Below are 26,390 nucleotides of genomic sequence, written 5' to 3' on the forward strand. Positions count from 1 at the left end.
AGCGTGGAGAGAGGTGCTGTCATTTCTCCTGCCAGCGTGGAGCCCCGCCCTCTGCTGCTCACCTGCTCCGGGGTGGAAATGACACAGAAGCCACTGTCACGAGCTTGGGGCTCGGTTCCCTCCGGGACTGTCCAGACCCCCTCCCCCTCCGCAGAGCTGCCCCGCCCCTCCCAGATCCGGGTCCGCCGAGCGCATTGATTTGCATATTTCTACCTTTGTTCCCGGGCCCTGGCCAATCAGAGTGTGGGACGAGGCGGGGCGGAGGGGCGGGGCGTGCGCTCGGCGGAGCCGCTGCGGCCGCAGGTTGCAGAGCGGGTGGGAGCCGCTGCGGGCGCGGCACTGCAGCCCCGATCCTGAACCCCAAACCCCGAACCCAGCACCCAGCCCCGGCCGCAGGCCCCGGAGGCTAGGATCCAGCGGCTACCTTCCCGGCCCAGCCGAGGACGTTTCGACCCCCAAGGCGCCCACCAGCCCACGCGCCACCATGGTGTGCGGGGGCTTCTCGTGCTCCAAGAACTGCCTGTGCGCGCTCAACCTGCTGTATACCGTGAGTAGCCCCGCGCCAGGGTGGCACCTGCGGGGGCCGCCAGCATCCTCCTAGCCAGGCTGGCCAACTGCACCCCATCCCTCGCCCCTTGCAGGTTTCCCACGCCCACAGACTCGCCCGCGGTCCCCGCCCAGGACCCCGATCCCTGCTTGTCGCAGTCTCCGCCCGTCCTTCATTGTGGCGCTCGCCCCTCGCCCGGCTCTCTGCAGCCCTTCCCGCTCAAGCATCTCTCCCCAGGATCCCATCCCCATCCCTCCAACCGCACGCTGCCGGCTGGCTATGCCATCTGGAGCGTGTTCGGAGCCTGGAGAACAGCCCAAGCTTGGAGGACAGTTTTGGGGGGGGGGGGATAACGTGGCCTGGGGTGGAGCAGGCGGCCTGTGGATGGCGCGCTTCTGGCTCAGCTCTGAGCGCTGTGGTTTGAATGGAGGCTGCCAAGGGGGGTTCACAGGATATCCGTGGCTTCCGAAGTTTGTTTCGTGCTTACATAAAGTCTCTTTGTTGATGTTCCTGCCAGTGAGCTTCCAGCTTGATGCTTTTCCCATGCCTTCTTCCCTTCTCCCTCTTTATCAATATTCAAACTCCATTTCAGGCAAAGCCTCAGTATACACACACACACACACACACACACACACTCCCACTCCACCATGTAAGTCGTTTGTTCATTTTTTTTCTCCCTGCTTATCAGCGCATGCCTCCCAGTTTTCACGTTGAAAGCTCGTTTTGATTTTTGAGGCGTAATTCTGGCTGAACAGGAGGAAGACAAGGTGATGTTTATTGAAACCCCGTCTACACCCCAACCTTCTCATGTACATTTGCCATTCTGTTATTTTTCTGTGTCTACATTTTCTAACGGTAAAGACCACAATATATTTTCATAGCTGGTAGTCGGTGGGTCTGGAGTAGAACCGAGCTGTGGAATCTCGATTTTTCCATAAGCTGTCTCCACTGCGTGGACGAAACTTCCTCTCAGCCATCTCACTCCGTCGCAGACTTGCTGCTCCATTCTATAAATACACCTGGTGCTTGCAGCACCCACCCTGAAAACAAACCCGACTCCCCTGTGCTAGCTGAGCCAGGCCATCTGGGGCAGCTTAGGTTACATCCGTGGGCAAGAGAGGCTGGCTGCTTGGGGTTAAGAGCAGACACAACCGTTCATTTTCCCCTTTTTTCTTTTGGTGTGTGTCTGAACATGATGTCAAGGCTTTGAAGGTAGGCCAGAAATAGACATCAATGGCGTAAGCTTTCCTGGCTCGCTCTGAGGCATCTAGACAACACGCTCACAAATGGTAGACTCGGCAGAAAGAGTCTAGAACACGCGGTGATATAGCTCCTTGTAATTGGAGATACATGTCAAGGCTCATATCGGAATCCACAAGTCTCACGTGAGACATGCTTACCATGTTGCTTATTAAGTAAATTAGCATCCGTTCTTCCACTGTTTTCTCTGGTTAGCATGAACGATCTGCTTAGAACGTCACATTCTGTTTTGTGCCCCGAGACCCCTCCCCCTTGGGTGATTCAGTCATGTGTTTACCTGATTCTCCATCTTCCTGTGCCTGCGTACACAGTGCAATGGCTGCTTCTGTGCTTCTTTGGCTGCATGTGTTCACCAATGTGCAGTATATACATTTTTAAAAGCAGGAAGGGTTTTTCAATGCCAAGTGCCATTGCTTTCAAGATACATTTTTTTTTCTAGTTGCCATGCCATGAATCCAGGAGAAAGAAAAGCTGACCCTAAAGGGGTATCTTACGTTTATTTAATATATGTCTTAAACTGTTGCCCTCCAAAATGTGTTTTATTGATTTTTAACAGGTGTGTAGTAAAACTTAATTAATTGGAAATTCATAGGACTATAAATGTTTTTAGCATTTTAAAATCCTAACTATTTTAAACAAAGGGACAGTTCTTAAAATAAATTATTATCTGCCGGTCTCCTAAACATCACAAATAGGTTATAATACAGTAAATGTAGCAGTTCAAGGGGAGGTGAACGAGAGGGATGGGGGCGATAGGAAGACCTCCTGCTGCTGTCGGAGTTCTGTGTCCTCACCGTCTCCCTCCACATTTTAAGAAGTTTAAAAAATATGGTAGCCGGCAGAGTTGAGCTTGGTCCCTGGGAGGTGTGTTTTTTTAGGGCAGGAATAAAAAGAGCCTTTGTAGGTTTGCCTCCGGCCTTGGTAACTGCCTGTAAAGTCTGCTCAATGCTGTAGGATTAAATATGAGGTCATTTCTCAAAGTGTTCGAACCAGGCCTGCCGGTGGGAGTGGCAGGTGGAAAGGTTCCTGGCTGTGTTAGACATCACTGCTGTTGTTCTGAAGCATTTCCTGAGGAACTTGAGGCTCTAACAAAGCTGTGTGTATCCTCAAGGGATCCAGCGAGCTGGACCTTGGTCAGTATGGCCACTTTACAAAGAGAAAGCAGGTCCCTAAAACAACTTGGAAGGAACATCACCTCATTTGCCTCGGGAAGTCAGTGACCCTCTGGAGGTTAATGGTGGGCTTTTGTTATTTTCTGCCGTGGTTCTTTTAACTAGGGGGGGGAGGGTTCCTCAGTGGTGGAACAACCAAGGGTTAATGTGGTGTATGTCAACAATCTGTAGTATTGATGAAAAGGGGAAGCCCGAGCAGTGATGTAAGGCAAGGGCCCCTTGCAGCAGAGCTTCCTGTATGTAAAGATGACGGGTTTCTGTATGCACAGTGTTGGCTGTGTGCGTATGCTGTGTGTTGTCATTAGCCTGGAAATGCAGTGACCAACCAAGTAGGGCTCTCCAGTAAGGATGCTTCAGTGAAGATTGTGCTTCGCTTACTGCATACGGTGGAGGACGGCGTTCTGTCTCGCACTCCACTAAAACCCCTGGCAAATGGATCTAGAAGCCCTGTGTGAATACGTACTTGCCCTGTATGAAGGCTCGATTTGGGCATATCAATTGGTGTGTAAGAGCTGAGACACCTTAAAATTTAGAACTGAGTGAAGTCTTGCTGAGTTAGGAATCAAGAAGGGGTGTTTGAATTGAGGAAATGAAGGAGTAGCTTGTGAGTCTCTTTCATTTCTTCAGGACATACGTATAAATTAAAATTAGTTTGGGAAATTAATTGCTTTATTTATTTACTTTGAGACAGGGTACTGACCAGTCTGGTCTTGATCTCTGTAGCTCAGGCTGTCCTCACACTTGGAGTCTTCCTGTCTCAGCTTCTTTTTCCTTTCAAATTCTTTAGCCATTTATTAAATAGTTAATCATATATATAGCCTCTTATTAAATAGTTAATCAAATATATAACCTCCTAATAACGCAGAATTCCAGAAGTTCACGGGTGGCGGGGTAAGTTTGCTTTCAGCTATGAAACAGCCTCGCTTATTTCATCTCAGACTCTCAGGCTCCACTGCAAGACCGGGAAAGGTTTCAGATATTTATGCGTGATGCCAGCCGTTCAGATTTCCCACCGAAAAGCGCAATTTCAGACTCCCTAGAATCTAAAGTTCCTGATGCTTCATTTTGGCAAGGAATCTCACTTGAACCTCCCCGAAACCCTCACTCCAATGCTTGTATTCAAAACCACTGACTCTGATTCTGGAGTGCCAGGGTAGAAATCTACCGCCACACTCTAAAATAGGATGCATTTTTACATTCATGTATTTATTTATTTACCTTTATGTGTCTGAGTGTTTATAAGCATGTATGTCTGTGTATCATGTATGTGCTCAGTGCCTGAAGAGGGACTGAAGAGGCATGGGGTCCCTTGGAACTACAGTTGCACATTGTTGGAAGCCACCATGTTGGATGCTGGGAATTGAACCTGGATCCTCTGCAAGAGCAGCCAGTGCCTTCAACCACTAAGCCCCCTCTCTAGCCTCTAAATATCTTATAGCTGAAAGTATTTTGATAAGTGTTGAAAAACAATTTCTAAAACTACACATTGTTATTTGTGGGAAATTGTAAGAAATATGAAGCGAATGTATTAAAATACATAACATATTGGGATTTTCCACCAGGGTACTGGCAACTAATACCAGGGCTTAAAATATTAAGTAATTGGATAGATGATTTTGCAAAATAGACTCAAATAGAAAAAATATGAGAAAAAGTGTTTTTATTATACTCTGGCCATTCAGAGATGCCCTGCCATGTTGACAAGATGCCTCGGCAGATAAAGGAAAGCACCTGACAGCCAGAGCTTGATCCCCTGAACCCACGTGGTGGAAGGAGAGAAGGAACTCCTACAAGTGACTTTTGCACATCCGTTCTGACCTGTACCCTCCCATACACAGTTACATAACTCATAAAAACAAAAGAAAATTGCACTGCCATCTTCTGGGTGATGGCTCATGCCAGTTGGCACTTAGGAGGCTGAGGCAGGAGGATGGCCACAAGTATGAGGACAATTTTGGCTGTATAGGGAGGACAATATCTTATCCCTCGACCCCAAATAAAAAAGAGAATTGCATGGCCAGTCTGTAGGAATGGTATAGTATCATTAATAATCATATTGTGATTTAAATTATAGGTGGCATGTTTGATATATAATATAAATGGGTTAATATATATGGGTTTAACTTCAGAAAGTATCATAAAGTTAAAATCAGAAAGAAATTTTGTAGGTTGTGTGTGTGTGCGCATGCACATGTGTGTATATATTTATATGTGTGTGTGTGTGTGTGTGTGTGTTCTTCTAAAATCTTCCCAGATTTTTCTCTTTCACCCTTTCTTAATTTGAGAGTCTTGACTGCTTAGCTCAGGGCGGCCTTGCACCTGGCCGCCGTCTCCCTGCCTCAGCCTCCCGTGGGATTGCCACCGTTCCTTGCCGTGCCCAACTGAGTTCTTTTACTTACTTTCCTTGGTAAGTAGCTCACTTTACAGTTTTCCCTTCTACATCTTTGCTTGTCTTGAGAAGAGTTCCCCTGACACACCAAACAGTATGCTGATTGTTGTAGCGTGTCTAACAGGAGTGCTGGCTTAGGAGAGCCTGAAGGTCCTGAGCGCGGTCTCTGGGACGCTCGCGGTGGAGCGAGAGAACCGATTCCTGCACGTGGTCCTCTGACCTCTGACCTTCACGTGTGCTCCGCGGCATGTGTGAACTATGTCCACCCCATACAATGGATGGATGAATGAGTAGATGTATTTAAGAAACAAAATTGAGATCTATTTTACAATAGAATGGAAAATTTCATAAACTAGTAGGAGAAAAGTGTTACCTGGTTTCTTCAGGAAGCCAGCGCATCCAGCGCTACCCCTAAACCACGCAGCACGCTTTTTTGTTTTATTGTTTGTTGTTTTATGTATAGCCTCTTCATTTGCAAATTGGTGATGATTTCATTCTTCCCTCACAGAACTGTGATGAAGATAAAATAGCTTAGACTGTGTGAAACACTTAGGCGAGCTAAAGAAATAGAATTAAGTCCTTACAGCTCCAAGTATGAAAGGCGAATTATTCAAAACTCTTGAACTATAGACCTGTGCGCTATAACGAAGGATTTTTCAAGGCATTGGGTTCTGACACACACGGGATTTGACACGTAAGTCAGTGTGCTCCAAGGAAGCAGGAGTTCATGGCCTCACATAAAAACAATGGTCTTTTACTTGTAAGAAGACGACTGGTATGTGCTGCCTGTAAACATAGAATTACACTTTGTAGATCATTTTCTTTTTTTATTAAATGTGTATGTGTGTGCTTCATGTATGCAAGGCAAATATTCTACCAACTGAGCTCTACCCCCTGCTTTTGGGATTTGTATTTAGCTATATTTAATTAAATATATATTTAAATATTTAATATAAATTTTTATTTAATATAAAATATATTTAAATATATTTTATATTTAGTATAGTTTTTAGTCTTATTCTTGTCATTAAAATTCTGGCAAATTGTAGTTTTTACTCCCAAGTAAAACTATTACTTCAGCTAAGGAGAGTCTTAACTGAAATTGCTTGAAATGGTTGCATGTAGCATTTTTCAAAATTCTGATAATTTTAAAAATGACTCTAATTTGTTTATTTTGCTTTGCCTTTTATTAATTCATTTATTTTGAGACAAGGTCTCACTGTGCAGTTTTGGCTGGCCTACAGCTCACTATGTAGAGCAAGCTGGCTTCCAGCTCATAGAGAGTCGCCTGCCTCTGATTCCCCGTTGCTGGGATTAAAGGTGTGTGCCACCACCATACCCAGCCTCATTTTCCATGTATGAATCAGGGTCTTGCTATGTAGCTTGAGCCGTTCAAATTTAATTTCTTCTGGCTTCTGCCACTCATGCTGGATTATAGGCATGTGCCACCATACCTGGCACCTGGTCCCTGACACTCACCACTGAGAAGTTCACAGTTCAGAGTGAAGCAAAGTTACTCTCTCCGTTAAATTGAAAAGACAAGATGTACTTGGAGAGGCTGTACCTAAGTACATTGCCTGTATGTGGATTCGGGGCTTTGAAGCCACAGAGTCTGCCACTAAGTTCAGTTTGTTTTTTTGAACTCATTTTCCTTACCCACACAATTCTGTTCTTGAGGAGGTTTTTCAGGTATTTTGTTTAGGCTTACATACAAAGGATCTAGGAAGATAGTTCATTTATCCTTAGGTCACAAGGACATTGGACTTCAGGCATAGGCCATTAGTCATTGTAACCGTCTGGTTTGTGAAGCTTCTGAAAAAAGGGAGTGCAGTTCTTCTGTAGTATTCTGGTTGTGATGGCAAAACTCCTGGCCAGCCAGCCAGAAAGAGCAGTCAAAATCAGGAGAGGAACAGAGAGGGCTTTTCTTTCCTCATGGCCACTTGCTTCCGAACCAATAGTCTCCTCAGAGTAAAACAGGGTACATATGTGCATGCAGAAGACCCAGGGTCTCCTCTGTAAAACAGGGTACAGATGTGCACGCAGAAGGCCCAGGGTCTCCTCTGTAAAACGGTACAGATGTGCACGCAGAAGGCCCAGGGTCTCCTCTGTAAAACAGGGTACAGATGTGCACGCAGAAGACCCAGGGTCTCCTCAGAGTAAAACAGGGTACAGATGTGCACGCAGAAGGCCCAGGGTCTCCTCTGTAAAACAGGGTACAGATGTGCACGCAGAAGACCCAGGGTCTCCTCTGTAAAATGGTACAGATGTGCACGCAGAAGGCCCAGGGTCTCCTCTGTAAAACAGGGTACAGATGTGCACGCTGAAGACCCAGGGTCTCCTCAGAGTAAAACAGGGTACAGATGTGCACACAGAAGACCCAGGGTCTCCTCAGAGTAAAACAGGGTACAGATGTGCACGCAGAAGGCCCAGGGTCTCCTCTGTAAAACAGGGTACAGATGTGCACGCTGAAGACCCAGGGTCTCCTCAGAGTAAAACAGGGTACAGATGTGCACACAGAAGACCCAGGGTCTTCTCAGAGTAAAACAGGGTACAGATGTGCACACAGAAGACCCAGGGTCTCCTCAGTGTGAGACAGGGTACAGATGTGCACGCAGAAGACCCAGGGTCTCCTCAGAGTGAGACAGGTTACATATGTGCACGCAGAAGCACCGAGGGATTTCACAAAGCTATTGCTGGAACAGAAGCTTGGGATAGAATGTTTTCAGCCAAAGTGGAAGAATAAATTCTGGGTATGTTTTGAGAGTGGAGCCAAGATGATTTCTCATGGATTGACATTGGGGTACCAGAGAAAGAGGCAAGTGACAGTCTCCTGCCCAGTTGTGGCCCAGTCTCCTGCCAAGATGGCATTGGATTGGCAGGACCAGAGAAGGTTCAAAGATTCTCAGGCTGTTGTTAACGAGCCTTTGAGATTCAGCACTGGACTTCAGCGGGGAGGGCTACCAGGAGGCTCCTCTTAGGGTACCATGAGCATCAGAGTGGCCTCACAGAGCAACGATGGGAGGAAGGCAGTCAGTGCAGGCAGCTGAGAAGGGCAACGGTGTGAAATGTTGACGGTATGAGGTCGTGGTGAGCAGGTGGACTCCGGGAAGGAAGAGCTGGAGGAGACTGTGATGGAGGTGGTTGCTGGAGAGGCTGAGAGGAGCAGTGCCGAGGAGAGGGACTTGAGTCTGTGTGTCTGGTGGTGCTGGTAAATTAATTAAAGCTAAATTAGCTGTCATTTTGTGCCTTCCTGCCAGTCTTGGATGACTTGGTGCTGGGGATTGAGCCCCGGGGTTGGCTGTGTCTGAATCCTGGTGCATGCTAGACAACTCCTCTCCTAACTATGTTCTGCCCCAGGCACTAATTACTGTATTTAACATGAAGAAGTCATCGAAAAGAGCTGTCCACCCCCATTTTTTTTTTTTTAACGATAACAACAGTGAGACCTTGTCTCCACCATTTTCTTTGCTGACCCCACAGTGCAGCCCCAGCATTAGTCACTGAACACGGAGGTCAACAAGGGACTGTTTCGCCTGTATCCCCACCTCTGTTTTGTAACCGCTGCAGAAGAAAAAAGGGGATGGAATTTTGTTGGCAGTAAAGGTTGCCATTTCAAAATAATTGGCCCTAAAAAATAATTAACTCAGGATCCCTTACTTTTGTTTCTCTTTTATATCCCTTTGTTAGAGGAGTCAAGTGCGTTGTGTTTTGTACCTCGAAGCAAAAAAACAGTGGCGCTGTAGAGAGCCCTACAGATGTGTGCAGGGGCACTTCAGTTTTGTGTCACGTAAAGAATCACAACGAAGAAAGCACTGGGGTTCTGGCTTTAGGCTAAATGCCTGGCTATTTAGCAATGCTTGGGTTACTCATGAGCTATCACATCTTCAGCCGGATGTTATAGGTTATAAATACATCCGACTGCTTGATCTGTGAAATCATAAGTTCATAGCAAAATGCGTGAAGCACTTAGCGGAACGTGGTTTAAGGCCTATCAGGCTCTCTGTATGGTACTGATGGAGCACAGTCCTGTGCTCTCATAATAATATTTTAAGTTTTCTTGCCTGCTACTTCAGTTTACAAAGAATGACTTCTTTTTGTTTATTTTGAGACAAAGTCTCACCATGTAGCTCTGGCTGGCCTGTGTAGATTGGATTAAAGGTCATAGAGATCTGCCTGCTTTTGCCTCCTGAGTGCTAGGATGGAAGGTATGCGCCACACCAAGCCAGCAGAGGAGCCAGCCACCCTTTGTTCCCTCCCTCCTTCCCTTCTTCCCTCCCTCCCTCCTTCCCTCCCTCCCACCCTCCCTTCTTCTCTCCCTCCTTCCCTCCCTCCTTCCTTTCCTCCCTCTCTTCCTTTGTACTTATTTTATATGTATGTGTATATGCCCGAGTATATGTGTGTGTGTGTATGCCTGAGTGTGTGTATGTATATATATACATATATATATATATATATATATATATATATGTATATGTGTGTGTGTGTGTGTGTGTGTGTGTGTGTGTGTGTGTACCTGCTGTGTGCAGGAGTATATGGAGGCCAGAGGGTCTTAGATCCCCTAGAACTGGATTTGCAGATGATTGTGAACTACAAGGTGGGTGCTGGAAATCAAACCTGGATCCTCTGGAAGAACAATATGTGCTCTTAACCAGTGAGCCACGTCTCCAGCTCTACTTTTTAATTATTTATTATTAACAAATTATTTAAAATTTGTTTTTATTTTCTGTGTCTTGGTGTTTTGCCCCTATGTATGGCTGTGTATCACGGGCATGCCTGGTGTCTGAGGGGGAGGTTGGGAAAGGACATCAGGGTTTCTGGTCCTGGAATTACAGATGGTGGGGTTATTGGGAACCAAATCTGAGTCCTTTGCAAGAGCAGCAAATTTCTTTAACCCCTGTGCCATCTCCCCAGCCTCTTGTTTGTTCTGAGACAGAGCTTTGGTATGTATTGCTGGATGACTTGGAATTCAATAGGGAGGCCAGGCTAGCATCAATTATGTAGTACTTACCTTGCCTCTGTCTTTGAAATGCTGGGGTTACAAGTACATACCTGTCACCATGCCTGGCCATCAGAATATCCCTTTTGTTTTAGAGCTAACGAGACATTTGGAATAATTTAATAGCAGCAGCTAATCTGTTTCTGATAATTAAAAGAAGTAGCTGGCTTAGAAATACTCCTAATCCCGTCTTCATCTTGTTCTTGAACAGGGTGGATATTTGATGAAAGAATGTACTTTTATGTGTTACACATACAAAGAATAACCTGGAACATGGTTGGACTGAGTTTCTTTCCCTTCACTAGTATATAGACTGAAGAATAAGCATTTCCCAGTACACTGATGAGAGCAGGGAGAACCCTGTCATCCAGCAGTTTGCTCTGCCACCTCTTGTGCTCTAGGCATTTAGCCAAGTGCTGGGAATATAAAGTATATATACATACATACATACATACATATATATATATAATATAAAATATATAAAACATATGCTTTGACTGCAGGCCACCTGAAGTGTATAGGGCGCCTTTAAGGACGCCAAAGCTGGCTGGGGCTGGAGAGCAGTAGGTAATGACTAACCTCCAGAGGTAGTCGCAACTTTTGCATCTTGGGGTTTTGAAAGCGTAGGAGTACAGACTTAATATTAAAACAAGATAGGCACGAGGCCAGCATGGGAATGACCTATTCTGCCTGCCTTCAAAAAACAATTAAATATCAATTAGTGTCTGTGGTGGTTTGAATGAGAATGGCCCCCATAGACTCATATATTTGAATGCCTTGTCCCCAGTTGGTGGAACTGTTTGGGAAGGATTAGGAGGTGTGGCCTTGTTGGAGGAGGCATGTCATTGAGGTGAGCATTGAGGTTCCAAAAGTGCTGGCTGTTCCCAGTTAGCATGTCTGTCTGTCTGTCTCTCTCTGTCTCTCTCCCTCTCTCCCTCCTACCTTATGATAAGGAATGGAAGCTCTCAGCTGCTGCCCTGGTGCCGTGCCTGCCTGTCTGCTGTCATGCTCTCCACCATGATGCTCACTAACCCTCTGGCACTGTGAGCCCACGATAGACTCTTTCTTCTAGAGTTTGCCTTGGTCCCAGTGTCTCCTCAGAACAAGAGGAAAGTAGCTGTGATGGCGTCTTGGTCCATTTTCTGTGGCTGTAGTAGAGTATAACAAACTAGGCAATCGATAAAGAAAAAAGGGCTCCTCACAGTTTCTACAGGATTACCTACGGCTTCTAATCCGTCATCCAGACCCTGCCTTCAGGACCACGCCTATCCTGAATCACTTTCTGAGCCCCTTTTCCAGTGAAGGTCAGACACGTTGGTGCTGTTCTCTGGGCTGTGCTGTCTTGAGCTTCCGCTGACGAGGTGTCCCTTAGGGTGCAGTGGTGGCACCTGGGGATCCTCCTCTGGGGATTTGTCGGGGGAAGCTGTGCTCGATTTAGACACTTTCCTAGTCTTGCTGCTGTGACCCTTTCCCATCAGAGCCCTTTTAACTCCCTTTAAAGCTCTCTGTGTATATCAAATTTTCTTTGTTTTAAAGGGAAAACAGGAAAGGTCGGTGCTTCCTTCTCATAAAAACAGCGCCATCAAGGAGTTAACGGGGCTGTAATCTGTTTTTATCAGCATTCCGTCTCCCAGAGGAAGGAAGCTGTTTGTCATGGCTCTAAATTTACTTTCTGCAACAATGGCTTTCATAAGAAAACTGTTATTATTCTCGAACAAGAGTCTTTGTAGTTGCTTTGTCTCCCAAGGTATGGTGACAGGCTTGGATTTTTTAATTATGCAGCTACTGTTAATTTCATTTGAAGCCATAATTTTTAGATTACTAACTTGGACTCGTAACCTCATATTCCCCTAAACTGTAAGCCAATGGTAACATTTAATTATCACTGCTGAGAGATTAATCGTTTCGTTATTATATGGGAAAGGCTCCTTTTTCATAAAAGTTAAACAGTGATAATCTATCTTAGAAGTACATTAAATATCTCTAAGTGCTGTTTCTATCCTGAGAAATTAATTGTGACTGTTAGGGGGTTTAGTTTTGATATGTCAGAAACACCACTCACAAGCCAATACGTCCTTTTCAGATCGTTTATATTAAAGGTCTTTCATTTGTGTGGGGGTTTTATTTTGCTACCCTATTTTCTTTTAATTTTTTAAAAAAACTTTTTTTGGCTTTTCCAGACAGGATTTCTCTGTGTAACAGCTCTAGCTATGTAGACCAGGCTGGAACTCGCTCTGTAGACCAGGCTGGCCTCAACCTCACAAAGATCCACTTGCCTCTGTCTCCCAAGTGCTGGGATTAAAGGTGTGCACCACCACTACCTGGCTCTTTTATTACCATTTTTAAAGATTTATTTTTATTTTTAATTATATGGATGTGACAGTGTCTGAGTGTGAATTTGAACAAAATTATGTAGAGCCCACGGAGGTCAGAAGAAGACATTGGATCCTCTGGGGTGTGAGCTGCCTAACGGTGCTGTAAACTGAACTTGGGTCCTCTGAAAAAGCAGTATTGACTCTTGACTTCTAAGCCATCTATGCAGCTTCTTCTTCTTCTTCTTCTTCTTCTTCTTCTTCTTCTTCTTCTTCTTCTTCTTCTTCTTCTTCTTCTTCTTCTTCTTCTCCTTCTCCTTCTCCTCCTCCTCCTCCTCCTCCTCCTCCTCCTCCTTCCCCTTCCCCTTCCCCTCTTCCCTCCTCCCTCCTCCCTCCTCCCGTCTTCTCCTTCTTCTTCTTTTATTCTTATTTTATGTGTCTGAGTGTTTTGTCTGCAGTACGTGTGTGGCTCCACCTGTGACCTCCGGAAGAGGGTGTTGAGTCCTTGGAACTGAAGTTACATATGGTTGTGAACTGTCATGTGGGAACAAACCCGAGCCCTCTGCAAGAACAACAGTGCTCTTCCTTAACTCCTGGGCCATTTCTTCAGCACCTATTTTTGTGTTTTAATCAGAGAAGGCGATTAGTTCAAATAAGTTCATGGTCATGCTGTCTCTTATGACGAGTCGGTTTTGTATTCGAGGATTGAATCAACATTCTTTTTACCTTTGGGAATATCCCTTACAAATGATGATTTTTATCTGTGAATTTGTGTGTGTGCAGGAGAGGGGACTAGGGTGGTGTGTGTGTGAGAGAGAGAGGGGACTAGGGTGTTGTCTTGGTTCACATTTCAGACTGTTCTGGTATGATGGACCTGGAGACCTCATTTGTTTATCTCTGTGCTGACAACCTAACTTAGGCCCTTATGTGTCCTGGGCAAGCACAGCCATTGAGCGGTCACTTCAACCCTGGAAGTGCTTTTTGCTGTAGGTACATGGACGGTCAGACATGGAGGGTCAGTTGTTGCTGGTGGCCTTCCGGTGTGTCTCTTTTGTTCGCTTGCAGGCTTCCCTTTTCCTCAGCGGGAGTGACGTGTGGAAGGAATCTGCACGGATGAGGCAGGATGCTCTGATTGATAGGAAAAAGCTAAGTGGAAGGATTTTGAGTTGGTGTGCACATAAGAAAGTGCTATTAACATTTCATAGTTTATTAACTAGGCGCTTCACAGACACAGACGATAGCATGATAGAGTCCTGTGAACTTAATAGCTGGATTTTACAGATGCCCCGTGTTCTGCCATGACATCTTTGCTAAGAAGTGATGTTAGTGGAACCGACAGTCACTCTGCACCCCCTTTACCCCGTTTCTGTAAGCAGTCACTATCTTTAAATCCACACCTGGCATGACATGCCCGTTTATGACTTAGACGACAGCTCTTAAGCCACAGGAAATTGTGTTGCTAGTTTGTGTTTGGAAATTGATGTATTTCATCAAGATTTCTATAATACTTGATTTATCTTTGGTTTTTGAAGTTTATTGATTGCATTGGAAGAGACTGAGATCACTTGTATTCTATTGTGTGATTACACAGGGTTTTGGATGCCCAATCGTAGGTGTGGGGTTGAGTTCATTGGTTTCCTGGTTTACAAAGGGGCGTAGCAGTGTCCTGTGAGTGCCCAGTGGCCAAAATGAGTCTCGAGGATTAACCTGAATGCAGAATTGTTAGGCTGGTGAGAGACCCAGGGCTCCTGCCAAGTTGCGACTTTACCCTCCTGCCTGGAAGTCAATTTCGGAATTTAGTATGTGTGAGATTGTGTTGGTCTAATATTTATGATTTTGTTTGTTGGTTGGCTTTCCATCAGCCTCTTGGGAGCTCTATGACTGTGTCTTTCTCATAGATTCATAGATTTCTTTTTTCTTAGGTCTTTTGAGAATTTTGACTGATAACAAAGCTTCTCTTTTTAAGATCCGGGCCGTTTGGGGGTTGGGATCTGCCCCTGTCTCTCGTGAGTCACTTTGGTTTGCTTCTCTGAGGTTTTCCTTGCCCCTTGGTCGTTCCAGCTGGTGATTAGCTCCATCTGAACCATTTGGCACACGGGTTCCTGCATGCACGGGGTAGGGTGGATTTCAAGGCCTAGAAGATGGGCTGTTTCGTTTCATGACTTTTGAAGATATCCAGAGATCTATGCAGTCTTCCTTTACAGTACTTTACCTTGAGAAAATAGCTTTCTGGATTTCGCAGCTGTGCGTGGGAACTGGTTCCACTTCCCAGTTCGGCTTGGCCTGAACCCAGAATCTCCTTTAGACTCTGCCCTTCTCGGACCCCATGCCCCAGTGGGCTGCTCTCCACCAGCTGGAGGCTTTCAGTTCTCCTTGCTTTGAGGGTCTATGGGGTTTCGTGTAGTTTCTCCATGTACGTTAAAAACCCTTTCCATTTGTTTGAAATATAGCTTGGCAGGAAGGATTGTTGTTTTATTTTAACTAATCAATCAGTTAACGTGCATGTGTTTGTAATGAGTGGATGGGTGTGGGCCAGAGTCACTGTGCTCCGGGGACTTGTTTTCTCCTTCACTGTGACTCCCAGGGGAGTCTAGGGAGTAAGCTCAGGCTTGAGCAAGCAAGGGCTTAGGACTGCTGAGCAAGCCCACACCTACTGTCCCATCTAAAAAAGGTTTTAAATTTTTATTTGTTTTGTTTATTTGTTTTGGTTTTTTTGAGATAGGGTTTCGCTGTAGCTATCAAACCTGTCCTGGAACTAGCTCTTGTAGACCTGGCTGGCCTTGAACTCGATTCACCTGCTTCTTCCTCCCATGTGCTGGGATTAAAGGCATGTGCCACCACCGCCCAACAAAATTTTTATTTATTTATGTCGCACGTGTTTTGCCAGTCTGTGCATCACATATGCGCACTAGGTGCCCCTAGAAGGCCCCCGAGGGCACTGGGTCTCTGGAACTGGAGCTGCAGGTTGTGATCTGCCTTGTGGGTGCTGCGGGTGGAACCAGGGTCCTCTGAAGAGCAGCCCGTCTTCTGAATGGCTGAGCCATCCCGCCATCCCCATCCTCCCCACCCCCCAAGAGGTAGGGTCTTATAATCGAGGTCTGACTGTTAGCTTGGCACTTGTTATGCAGTCCGATTGGTCTTGAACTCTTGGAAATCCTCCTACCTCCGTTTCCCTGGTGCTGGGATTGCAAGTGTGGCCATCATGCTCCATAGGAAGGATTCATGATATTTCAGAACTGCCCGTGGTAAGCCGAGTAATGCTTGTCCTCAATGGCCCTGTGTAATCCTGGGTTCAGATGTGTCTGTAATACGCTTCTCAGTCTGTTCCCATTGTTCTGATCAGGCAAACTTTCAAAACCACTGAAGGTTTCCTGTTGTTTACAAACTACTGCACCTGTAGTGGCCTACAACAACAGGATGTACTCTCTGCACCAGACATTAGAAGTCGCTGCAGATCTCAGAATCTGCTTCCTTGAGTCTAGTCCTTGCTTACCTTAGCCTAGAACGCTTCCTCCTCCTTCAACGCTAGCAGCATGCCATCCCAACCTCCCAGACTGCACTCTGCTTCCCTCAGCAAAGTCCTCTCTGACGTGAACCCTCCTCCCGCCTCCTCCAAGGACTCTGGAACTATTTGAGTCTTATTTAGATAATCCAGACAAACCGTATCTTGAGATGTCAATTGAATCCTGTCTTCAAAGTCCTCGTGGCCAATCTCCTCGTGCTGTGGACATTGGTCTTTGGAGCTGGGCATTATGGTGCACTCCTGTAGTCATAGAGGATTGCTTGAGTCTGGGAGGGGCGTGGGAGCCAGCTGGAACATCAAGGAAACACCTCATCTCATAAAGAGGAATGTGCTTTAACGTATTTTTTTGTCTGCGTTCTTTGGCTTATTATGTTCACCTAGGTGTGTGTGTTTAATCTGTAGTACGACACACTTTATAAAAACCTATAACAGCGATTATTTGTCCTCTTGTGAACTTTCACTTGTTTTTCTACTGACTTCTAGAGCAAAAGTCAGTGAATGACAGCCCGAAAACTACCTTAATTCAGGCATGCATGGCGTTTTTATTGTAATAATAATAATAATAATAATAAATCTTAATTTGTCAATAAATATCATTACAATAGAATGGTATTTATTCATTTTAACAGCTTGTTTCATATGCATCTCTCTCTCTCTGTGTATAGCACGATTAATATGAACCCAGGGTCAGATATTGGAGTTCAACCTGAAGGTCAGAAAAGCAAAACAGCCAGCCACTGGCTCTTGCCTCTACCTCAGTCCGAAATGGTGATTCTGCGTCTAGGAATCTCAGAATGAGGCTATGTCTGAGAGCTGTCTCCTTCTGTCTTATATTCCTCTCTAGGGCTGGGATTAAGGGTGTGTACCACCACCCCCCCGTTTTTGCTGGTCTGTAAGACTGATCAGTGGAGCTGTTTTACTCTCTGAACTTTGAGCAGGCTTTATTTATTAAAATACAAATGAAACATCACTACATTTGTGTGTGTTTGTGTGTGTGTGTGCACGTCCACCCTAACACATATGTACAGTTCAGAGACCAGTTTCCAGGATGGCAGGAGTTCTCTCTCTCCACTGTGGGAGCCTGGCGATTGAGCTCAGGTTGTCGGGTGTGACAGCAGTCACCTTGACTGCCCGAGTCCTCATCTTGCTGGCCTGGATTCACATTTGTAAATAATCTGGAAAAAATAATCAAAGGGAAAAAATACTTTGATACATGAAAATTCATGGACAGTCTGAGGAGAAAGTGTTGATGGTTGATCTGGCACAAACATGTCATCTCAGTACGTGGGAAGCCAACGCAGGAGAACCCTGATTTTGAGGCTAACCTGACCTTATCTCCGCCATTCTAAAAAATCCCTCCAACAAAAATGAAGCCAAACCTAAACAAACAGCAACAAAACTCAAAACAAAACCTCAGAACCTCAGCTAAATAGAACTAAAAGATGGGAGTATTGTCAACACGGCCCCTGCTCTTCCGTTTGTACTGTGTGTCTCCGTGCTTGTACAATATTGGAACTGAGTGATCACGACAGGGCTGTGGTCTGCACAACCAGGCTATGGAACTTCTGTTCCAACTTCTGTTCTGTCGTATGCCCCATCTTTAAGTCTCTCACTTATTTTTTAGTTTAATGCTTAAGAATACTTAACTTTTAATATTCTTAACTTTTAAAAATCCCATTAGCATAGTAATGATTTGGCATGATCTTGGAGGATCATGTGCTATATATATATGGATGCCACCCAGGGTGCGTGTGGAGCTCAGAGGACAGCTTTTGGCGATTGTCCTAGCCTTCCTCCTGGCTGAGGTCGTGTCTCTTTGGTTTCTGTTGCTGGGCTGTGTATTCCACGCTGTGTGGTCCCAGTGCTTCCTGCTGACTCTATTGTGTCCCATCTGAGCAATGCTAACAGTGGATGCTGTTACATTTGTCATTGTCTGTCCAGGAGCAGACTTGGGTGCCAGGCTCATGTGGCAAGTGCTTTTACCTGCTGAACCATGTTCCTCGCCCAGAAGTTTTTTGTTTTTAATGTTGAATGAAGTGCAGATTGGTCTTCTTGTCCCTTGAGTTCACCTGAATTAGTAAACCAGACTCCCCCTCCATAACTTGGTGTTAGCAGAGGGGCTGGGGATGGTGAGGAGTCTGTATTACCATGGACACCGGCTGTGGTGCCCAACTGTTGATCAAATGCTAGTCTAGGCACTGCCATAAGAATATTTTGTGACTATGACCAGAATTTACAATCGGTTGATTAAACGAATCAGACTATCCTCCAGAGTGTGGATGTGAAGCCCTTAAACTGGCATTTCCCAAGGAATAAATGTGCCCTGTCCAGATTTCTGCCTTATCAGTCACAGATGTGTGGGCCAGATGTTTCAAACCTCTCCTGTCTGAGCCTCACTTTCTTCTGATACATAGAAACAGATGCGTAGATATAGAGAGCTACTCCGATGTGTGTGCTTGGGAACTGCGTGCTGTGCCCCATCCCAAGATACAGCGATGATGCTAAGCCAGGAAGAAGTGAGGCCCTTCCTCACACTTCTCTGATGCACCCTCTTTTACTGCCTGTGAAAGGAAGTGTGCTTGATTTGGGCATTACAAAGTCAGAAAGAAGATCCCTCGTGAAGGGGCAGAGGGCCTTTTCTCAGCTCTCTATTGCTTAAAATTGTGAGGTGACTGTGAGAAACGACACAACAGAACTGCCAAGGAGCAGCAGCTGAGGGAGGGAGGGAGGTGGGACTTGAGGGAATGCTTGCCTTGTTCTCTGTGTACTGGCCACAGGGGTGGAGGCCATGAGTTCCCCCGCACCGGAAACTGGTTCTGTGGTCCCACAGATGATTTCTTTTGTTCTTATGTTTTGGCTCTTTAACCAAGATTCTAGAAAGAAAATGTTTTGGGTAAAAATACAAATAGATGGACACTACCGATTTTGTTTGTGTCTCTATATATGTAAATATCTTTTTTAAACCAGCTCATATAAAGCATGGTTAGTTTGTTTAACACATGCACAATGATACATATTAGCAGAAGAATTAAAATGATAATTTGTATATTGATAAACAGAGTTTACCAAGTCTTTTAGTAATATGATGCTAGAAAAATCTAGTTTTGAATTTTGATTTTTCCTAACTGGGCATTACACTGCCACAGTAGCCCAGGAGATGAGTGACCGCCCATGTACAAAGATACTCTCCCCCGCTCTACAAACCCCCTCCACCCTAGGAGATGAGTGACCGCACGTGTACAAAGGTTCTTGACCCCGCTCTACAAGCCCCCTCCACCCTTCTCTGAAACCTGCTCATACTAGCTGTGCCTTCTGGGGTTAATTATAATCCCTATGTAGTTTACCATTTATTTGTTCTTGTTTTGTAAGTGATTGTAGCTGTGAGTTTTGTAATCCCTGTTACACACAGGTGTGCTCGCTCTTCTGTGTTTGACAAACCAGTAAATAAAATGACTGAATATGACCTGCTTTCTTCTTGCCCAGATGGCATTTCCTTTTAAATAGCTAAGCTCTCCTGCCCTGTTTTCCTCTGGATGGCTTTAATGGCCTCTCGTGTCTCTGTATTTTAGCATACTGGATGTTGACTGCAATGAACTATCAGAGTAGTTCTGCAAACCATTTTCACTCCAGGTTCAGGTCTGTAAGTTCCAAGGAGGTGGGAGCATAGGAGTCCTTCCTTGCGAATGCCTCTTGCTCCTGGAGAGACTGATGGTAGAGTGAAGAAGGAAACAATAGCTTCCTATTCGAGGAGCACAGCTTGCCAGGAAGGGAGGATTGGCTGAGCCGTTTGGGGAGGAGTGGGAGGACACAGGGGGCTGCAGGCCCCCTGGGTTGTGAAGGAAAAGAAAAATAATTTTCATCTGAACAGATCAGAATCACGGGCTGAGATGTGTTTCTGCCTAGTGTTACATGTGCTGGTACTGAGCAAGCTTACAGTTGCTTATGGGTAGGTGACCCCTGAGATGCCGTCGTTGCCTTCTGGGTTAGTGTTAGTCTTTTTTAAGAAGCGTAATTGAGGGTTAGATTGAATTAATTAATACACTAGTATCCATGGAGGCTTGTGTGTTTCCGTCCGCTTCCTGTATCTAAGGATCTCACATTCATGGATTCAGTCACCTGGATCAAAACCTGCTTCATGAGCACAGATTTTCTTCCTGTTGCTGCTCCCCTGACAATTCGGTGATGTCGCCTAGCCTTGGCCCTGCTCTAGCTAGTCCGAGTCCTCCAGAGGTGGCTTGATGCTTACAGGAGGGTGTTACAAGTTACACACTGTGACAGCTTTTCACCGTGAAACTTGAATTTGCTGTATGTGGTGGGCGGGTTCTGGAACCAGCACCCTGGGGATCCTGAGGGACGCCTGCCTTGCTATGAAGGTGACTAAGATGTGGACACCTGGACAGGGCTGGCGCTGTGTAACTGACTGAACCTCGTCTCTCCACAGCTGGTCAGCCTGCTGCTCATCGGGATTGCCGCTTGGGGCATTGGCTTCGGGCTAATCTCCAGCCTCCGAGTGGTGGGCGTGGTCATTGCCGTGGGCATCTTCCTGTTCCTGATTGCGTTGGTGGGGCTGATTGGTGCAGTGAAACATCATCAGGTGTTGCTGTTTTTTGTATCCTTTTTAAAAACCAGGATTTTTACCTCCATCAGGTGACGTTCTCACTCATTATTGATTATATCTCAATGGTTGCTACTAATTTTATATCATTAGGGAATTTATTGCCACGAAGCCACCCTTAGGACGACAATGTAAAGAATATGTGTAAGGAAAAAGCCTTATGTTTAGTTATCCCCCATCCTTCCCCATCACATCATTCTGAGTTCTAGCTGGGCATAATTCTGATTTTCCTACAAATGTTCAGAGGTGAACTGAACTCATTTCGTTACTTCTAGGCCTTCCTAACACGTTAATCTTTGGTTGAGAATTTTACAGTATTTTATTCGCTAGATTTAGTTTGGAGAAAGCTTATACATTTGTCTATATCTGTTTTTTTATTTTAGAGGTTTCAGAATTTGTATTTCATTTTGAATGTGAGTTTTTCAAAATCTAAATCCCCTCTTTCTGAGACAGACTCTCTGTAGACTGGGCTGACCTCAGGCTTTGGCAGTCCTCCTATCTCTGCTCCTTAGGCTGTGGGATTACAAGTGTTACCCACCATGCCTGCTGTATGTAATTATTTTTATCTGTCTAATGAATTGGTAGCTATAGCATATTAGGAAAACGATCAGTGTATCACTTTGAACTTTAGGTAATACCGGTCTAGTTTCTGGGTAAGTTGCTTAGAGTGGACTGTCAGCACACCTGCTGTATAATCGTTCCCAGCATTTGTAATGCTATCCCTAGCAGCAGGTAAAGGCACTTGCTGCCAAATCTGAGGACCAGAGTTCAATCCCCGGGACCCGCACGGTGGTCGGAGAGAACTGACTCCCACAAGTTACCCTCTGCTGAACAGTGTGGCACAGGCAGACATACCGTGTGTATGCCCCTGCCACACTCACACGCCCGATGAAGAGGTCAGGGTAATGACAAAAGATAAATAAAAGTAAAATCGTCCTTAACTTGTAACTCTCAGTATATGATCATTCTCCTGCTCGTATTTATTGTTCAGTTCTCCGTGTCTTGTGCTTGCTTAGCGCTGAATCAGGACCAACAGGTAAGTAAAGTTTTTATTATTATTTTTCTTGTTGAGACAGGGTCGCACTGTGTAGCTCTGACTGTCCTAGAACTGTAGACCAGGTTGGCCTCAAACTCACAGACATCTGCCTACCTCTGCCTCCTGGGTGCTGGTATCAAAGGTTTGCGTCATTGCTCCCAACGAAGTGAAGTTTTTACTTTGTTTTACTTTGTTGTGCAACATAGCACAAACATGGAAAAGATGGGAGGAAATGATTGGAGAATGAACATTTCATTGTAGCATGATTAATAAAATCCCAGAGACAGAAATTGGGGTTCAACCTGAAGGTCAGAAAAGCAAAGCAGCCAGCCACTGGCTCTTACCTCTACCCTAGTCTGAAAATGGCGACCCTGCCTCCAGGAATCTCAGAATGAGACTGAGACTGAGACTGAGAGCTGTCTCCTCCTGTGTCATATTCCTCTCTAGTGCTGGGATTAAAGGTGTGCACCACTACTGCCTGGTTTCTATGACAACTAGTGTGGCTACTGGGATTAAAGGTGTGTGCTGCCACTACTTGGTCTGTAAGGCTGACCAGGGCGGCTGTTTTACTCTCTGAACTTCGGGCAAGCTTTATTTATTAAAATACAAATGAAATATCACTACATTTCTTCTTGCCAACAGTGCCATTTTATCCCCGCTACCTGACTTTCTTGCTCCTGCATGGCTTGTGGAAATGGTTGCTGGGGAATTGCTCTCAGGTCTTGGTGATTTCTGTCCTTAAAGAAGACTTAACCCTCACTGGGTAGAAACTGCTGTTCTCAAAAGGTGGCTCCTCTTCCCCAGCAGCTTTGCAGTGCTCCAAAGTGTTCCTGGTTTCCTTGTAGCAATTACTCTTTTAAAACACTTTTTATAGAGAAAAAAATGGGTTCCTGACTTGGACCAACTGAAACTTTGTATTGTTACACTTAGAGAATCATGCCTTTGAAGCAAGTGTTGTTCTCAATTGCTTGTAAAAGCCCAGGACCTTTTTCTTCGTATGATAGGCGTATTGCCTTAAGTGTTTCGCAGACCTAGGGATGCGCTTCTGAAAAGGTGTGCTAGTTTTGTAGAAACTGTTCCATGCCCGCTCCACTTCCACTCGCAGGCTCTCGGTGTCTGTGTTCTACGCCAGGATGATAAGTTTTCATGCGTCTGTGAACTGTTTCTAGGGCCAGCTGCTGGAGGTCGGATGGAACAATACGGCAAGTGCTCGAAATGACCTCCAGAGGAACTTGAACTGCTGTGGCTTCCGAAGCTACAACCCCAATGACACCTGCTTGGCTGTAAGTCCAAACTAGAAAAGTTCTGTTTATTTTCCTTGAAAGTGTTCCCTACAGTTTAATAGGGATTCGCAAAGAAGAAGTGGCCCTTCCGATGCTGAATTATATTTGAGAACTGTTTGGCTAATGCCTCTGTTCCACTTTTCATAGGTACCACTGTCTCATTTGCCCATTCTGTGTCCAGTGAGACATGCCACATTTATTTTCTTGCCTGTAATTCTTCCTCATTCTGCTCCTTCCTATAACAAGTTGTGAGGGAGACATGATCAGTCTCGGAGATTTCTGTCTTGGCAGTTTACTAGGGAGGTAGCAAGAGAAGGGTCTGTATTAAATTGCTCTCTTAACTGGCCCAACACCTTCAAGGTAGAAGACCCATAGAACCACCCTCCCCTCCTTCCCCTCCTCCGCCTCACGATTTCTCACGCATTCTGTTTGGATTTGAACTACTGATGGACCACTGGGTTCCATCCTTCTGTTTCCTACCAGACTGGTTTACGTAACTCAACCCCAGCCCTGTAGGATAGGCTCAGGGCTTAGCTTGTGTAGAACATTCATGTGTGTTTATATTTTGGGGCAACTCCTCTTACAAACTCTCTAAGACCTAAGGTGTATGTCTCTCTTCGTGGAGGTCTTTGTGAGACTGTTTCTCTACATGGGTCTGTATTACATTTCCATTGTTATGAAACGTGTGATCACAAAGTTTATGGCCTAAGACAGTTGTCTGTTTTCCTCTCCGCTTTCCACGGGAGTCCAGGTGTGGTTAGCCGAGTCCCCTGCTCAGAGGTGTTAGTTTGTTCTCCAGTCACTGATAAAACATCTGCCGAAAGCAGTCAAGGGGAGAACAGGTTTCTTCTCACTTGTAGTTCCAGGTTCTGTCCTGTCATTGTGGGAACGTCACAGAAGCAGGAGCTGGGGAGCTGGTCCCATGGCAACCACTGTCACGTGGGAAGAGCAAGGAACGCATGTGCGCTCCTGCTCCGTTTTCGTTCTCCCCTCCCCTGTCTAGGGAGACTGGTCGCTTCCACAAGGAAGGTGGTTCCTGCCACATTTTAACATGTTCATACTCATAGCATATTCAAGACAACCCCTCGCAGGTGACTCTAGCTGTCATGCTGACTTAACACCAGACTCTCATCGTGCAGGAATGAGGTGTCGGTGGAGACTTTACTTCACGGGAGTCTCGGTGTCCTCGCCTTGCTCAGGGGACGTCTGTAGACTCATTCTTCTCATAGGATTGTCCTGTTTCCTTGATGGCTGTCTGCCGGGGTCTTAGTCACCACTGTGAAGGGGCACCATGACCAAGAGAGCCGTACTGGAGAAAGTGTTTAGTTGGGAGCTTGCTTACAGTTTCAGAGGCTTGTTCCATTATCACCGTGGAGGGGGTCAATGTGGCCGACAGGCATGGTACTGGAAAAGGAGGTGAGAGTTAAATCCAATGTGTAGGTGTATGTGTGCGTGCGTGTGTGTGCGTGTGTGCGTGTGTGTGTGTGTGTGTGTGTACATATATATATAGAGAGAGATAACTGGGCTTAGCATGGCTCCAAACCCACCCCTAATGACGCACTTCCTCCAACAAGGTCACATCTCCTAATCCCCGCATCCTTTCAAACAGTTCCACTCCCTGGTGACCAAGCATTCCCATGTATGAGCCTATGGGGGACATACTTATTTCGCCACCATAGCTGGGTATCCGACCACACATGTGAGTCATGACGACCTCTGTACTTACTGGTGGAATGGAGTCTTACACAGTGAGGTCTAGATGTCTACCCATCCCATTTGTAGCTCCCAGAAGGGGACGGAGCCTACAGAGCACGTGCAGGAAATGGCCATGTTGGAAATCTATGCACAATTTAAAGTCTATACTCAGACTGGATGGAGCTGTTCAAACTGGTTTGTTCGTGTGCAGTTCTTCCGTGTTCTATTTCTTACGCATGCACTATGAAGTAACAGGTCCTGTCTTCTCTTGTGGTGCAGAGCTGCGCTAAGATGGGACACAAGTGCTTACCGTGCGCCCCGATCATCGAAGCCTATGCTGGAGAGGTTTTGAGATTCGTTGGCGGCATTGGCCTCTTCTTCAGCTTCACAGAGGTTTGTCCTTCCCCTCTGTCGTAGGAAGTTCTGGTTTGTAGTCAGGACACAGCACTGCACTTCAGCATAACATCTAACACTAGAAAGCTCCTTTTCCCCCGAGGTCACTCAGTGTGATGGGAACACCCCCAGCTTGGAATCAGACATGTGGCAAACCCAGCATGGACTTTGTGATGGGCGCCATTCTTGACCTGCTTACCCTGTAAACTGTAAAGATGAAGACATTAGGCTGGGTTGGCTCTGGGCTTTCTTCTCTTTCTAGACTTACATGATACATGTTAATATAAAGTATTATAACACACACATATGCATTTATGTCTGTAATGATTTGCTTTTAAGAATTGCCTCTGTTGCTGGGTGGTGGTGGTACATGCCTTTAACCCTAGCACTTGAGAGACAGAGACAGGCAGATCTCTGAGTTCAAGGTCAACATGGCCTACAGAGTGAGTTCCAGAACAGTCAGGGCTGCACAGAAAAACCCTGTCTCTGAAAAAAACAAAACAAAACAAAACTGGAAGAAATCTGTGAATAGGAGTCGTGAGACAATCTTTTCCAGAGAAGAGCTGATGGGTTATCCAATACCAAATGGTCAGCCCTGAAAACATACATAGAATAACATACATGAACTGAGAAGATTATGTTTAGGAATGTACACACACACACACACACACGCACACACACACACACACACACACACACACACACACACACACGCGCGCGCGCAATAACATCTAATGGAAGAAGAGGCCATGAATGTGAAGGAGAATAGGGAAGGACATATGGGAAGGTTTGGAGAGAAGAAAGGAAGGGAGAGATGTAATTGTATTATAGTCTCAAAAGTAAAAATGTATAAAAATTGTGTTACTTTCAACTTAAAAAAAATTGCCCCTGAAACTGAAAGGATAAAAGGCGGCAGGAAGTGGTCCCTGTGGTGAACCCTGCCTAGGTGCGCCACTGAGAAATCACACCCAGCAGCAGATCTAACACAAGAGGTTTATTGGGTGAGGGGGAGAGGAGAGAGAAAGAGCGAAAGGCCATCTCAGAGTGGTGGACTTGAGAGAGGCAGGCGGTCCGACAGACAGACAGACAGATAGACAGACAGAACAGGCAAGAGAGGAACGAGAGAGGACCAGTGAAGGGTCAACACTTTTAAGGGGCACGTGTGTCAC

General features: G+C 45.6%; 1 protein-coding gene across 1 annotated transcript in view; it reads left to right on the forward strand.

The window, feature by feature from the left end:
- The first annotated feature begins 296 nt into the window (after window positions 1-296).
- Window positions 297-26,390, forward strand: part of Tspan13 (tetraspanin 13) — a 30,101-nt gene continuing 4,007 nt past the window's right edge. Inside the window, exons 1-5 of the mRNA XM_048415583.3 lie at window positions 297-547; window positions 20,641-20,808; window positions 21,770-21,850; window positions 23,020-23,133; window positions 25,108-25,221. Of these exons, the coding sequence (XP_048271540.1) occupies window positions 485-547; window positions 20,641-20,808; window positions 21,770-21,850; window positions 23,020-23,133; window positions 25,108-25,221 (540 nt within the window). The 5' untranslated portion in view covers window positions 297-484. The remainder of the gene's footprint in view (window positions 548-20,640; window positions 20,809-21,769; window positions 21,851-23,019; window positions 23,134-25,107; window positions 25,222-26,390) is intronic.

This window comes from Myodes glareolus, chromosome 11, assembly GCF_982192425.1.
Source record: "Myodes glareolus chromosome 11, mMyoGla1.1, whole genome shotgun sequence".
NCBI classification, from domain to species: domain Eukaryota; kingdom Metazoa; phylum Chordata; class Mammalia; order Rodentia; family Cricetidae; genus Myodes; species Myodes glareolus.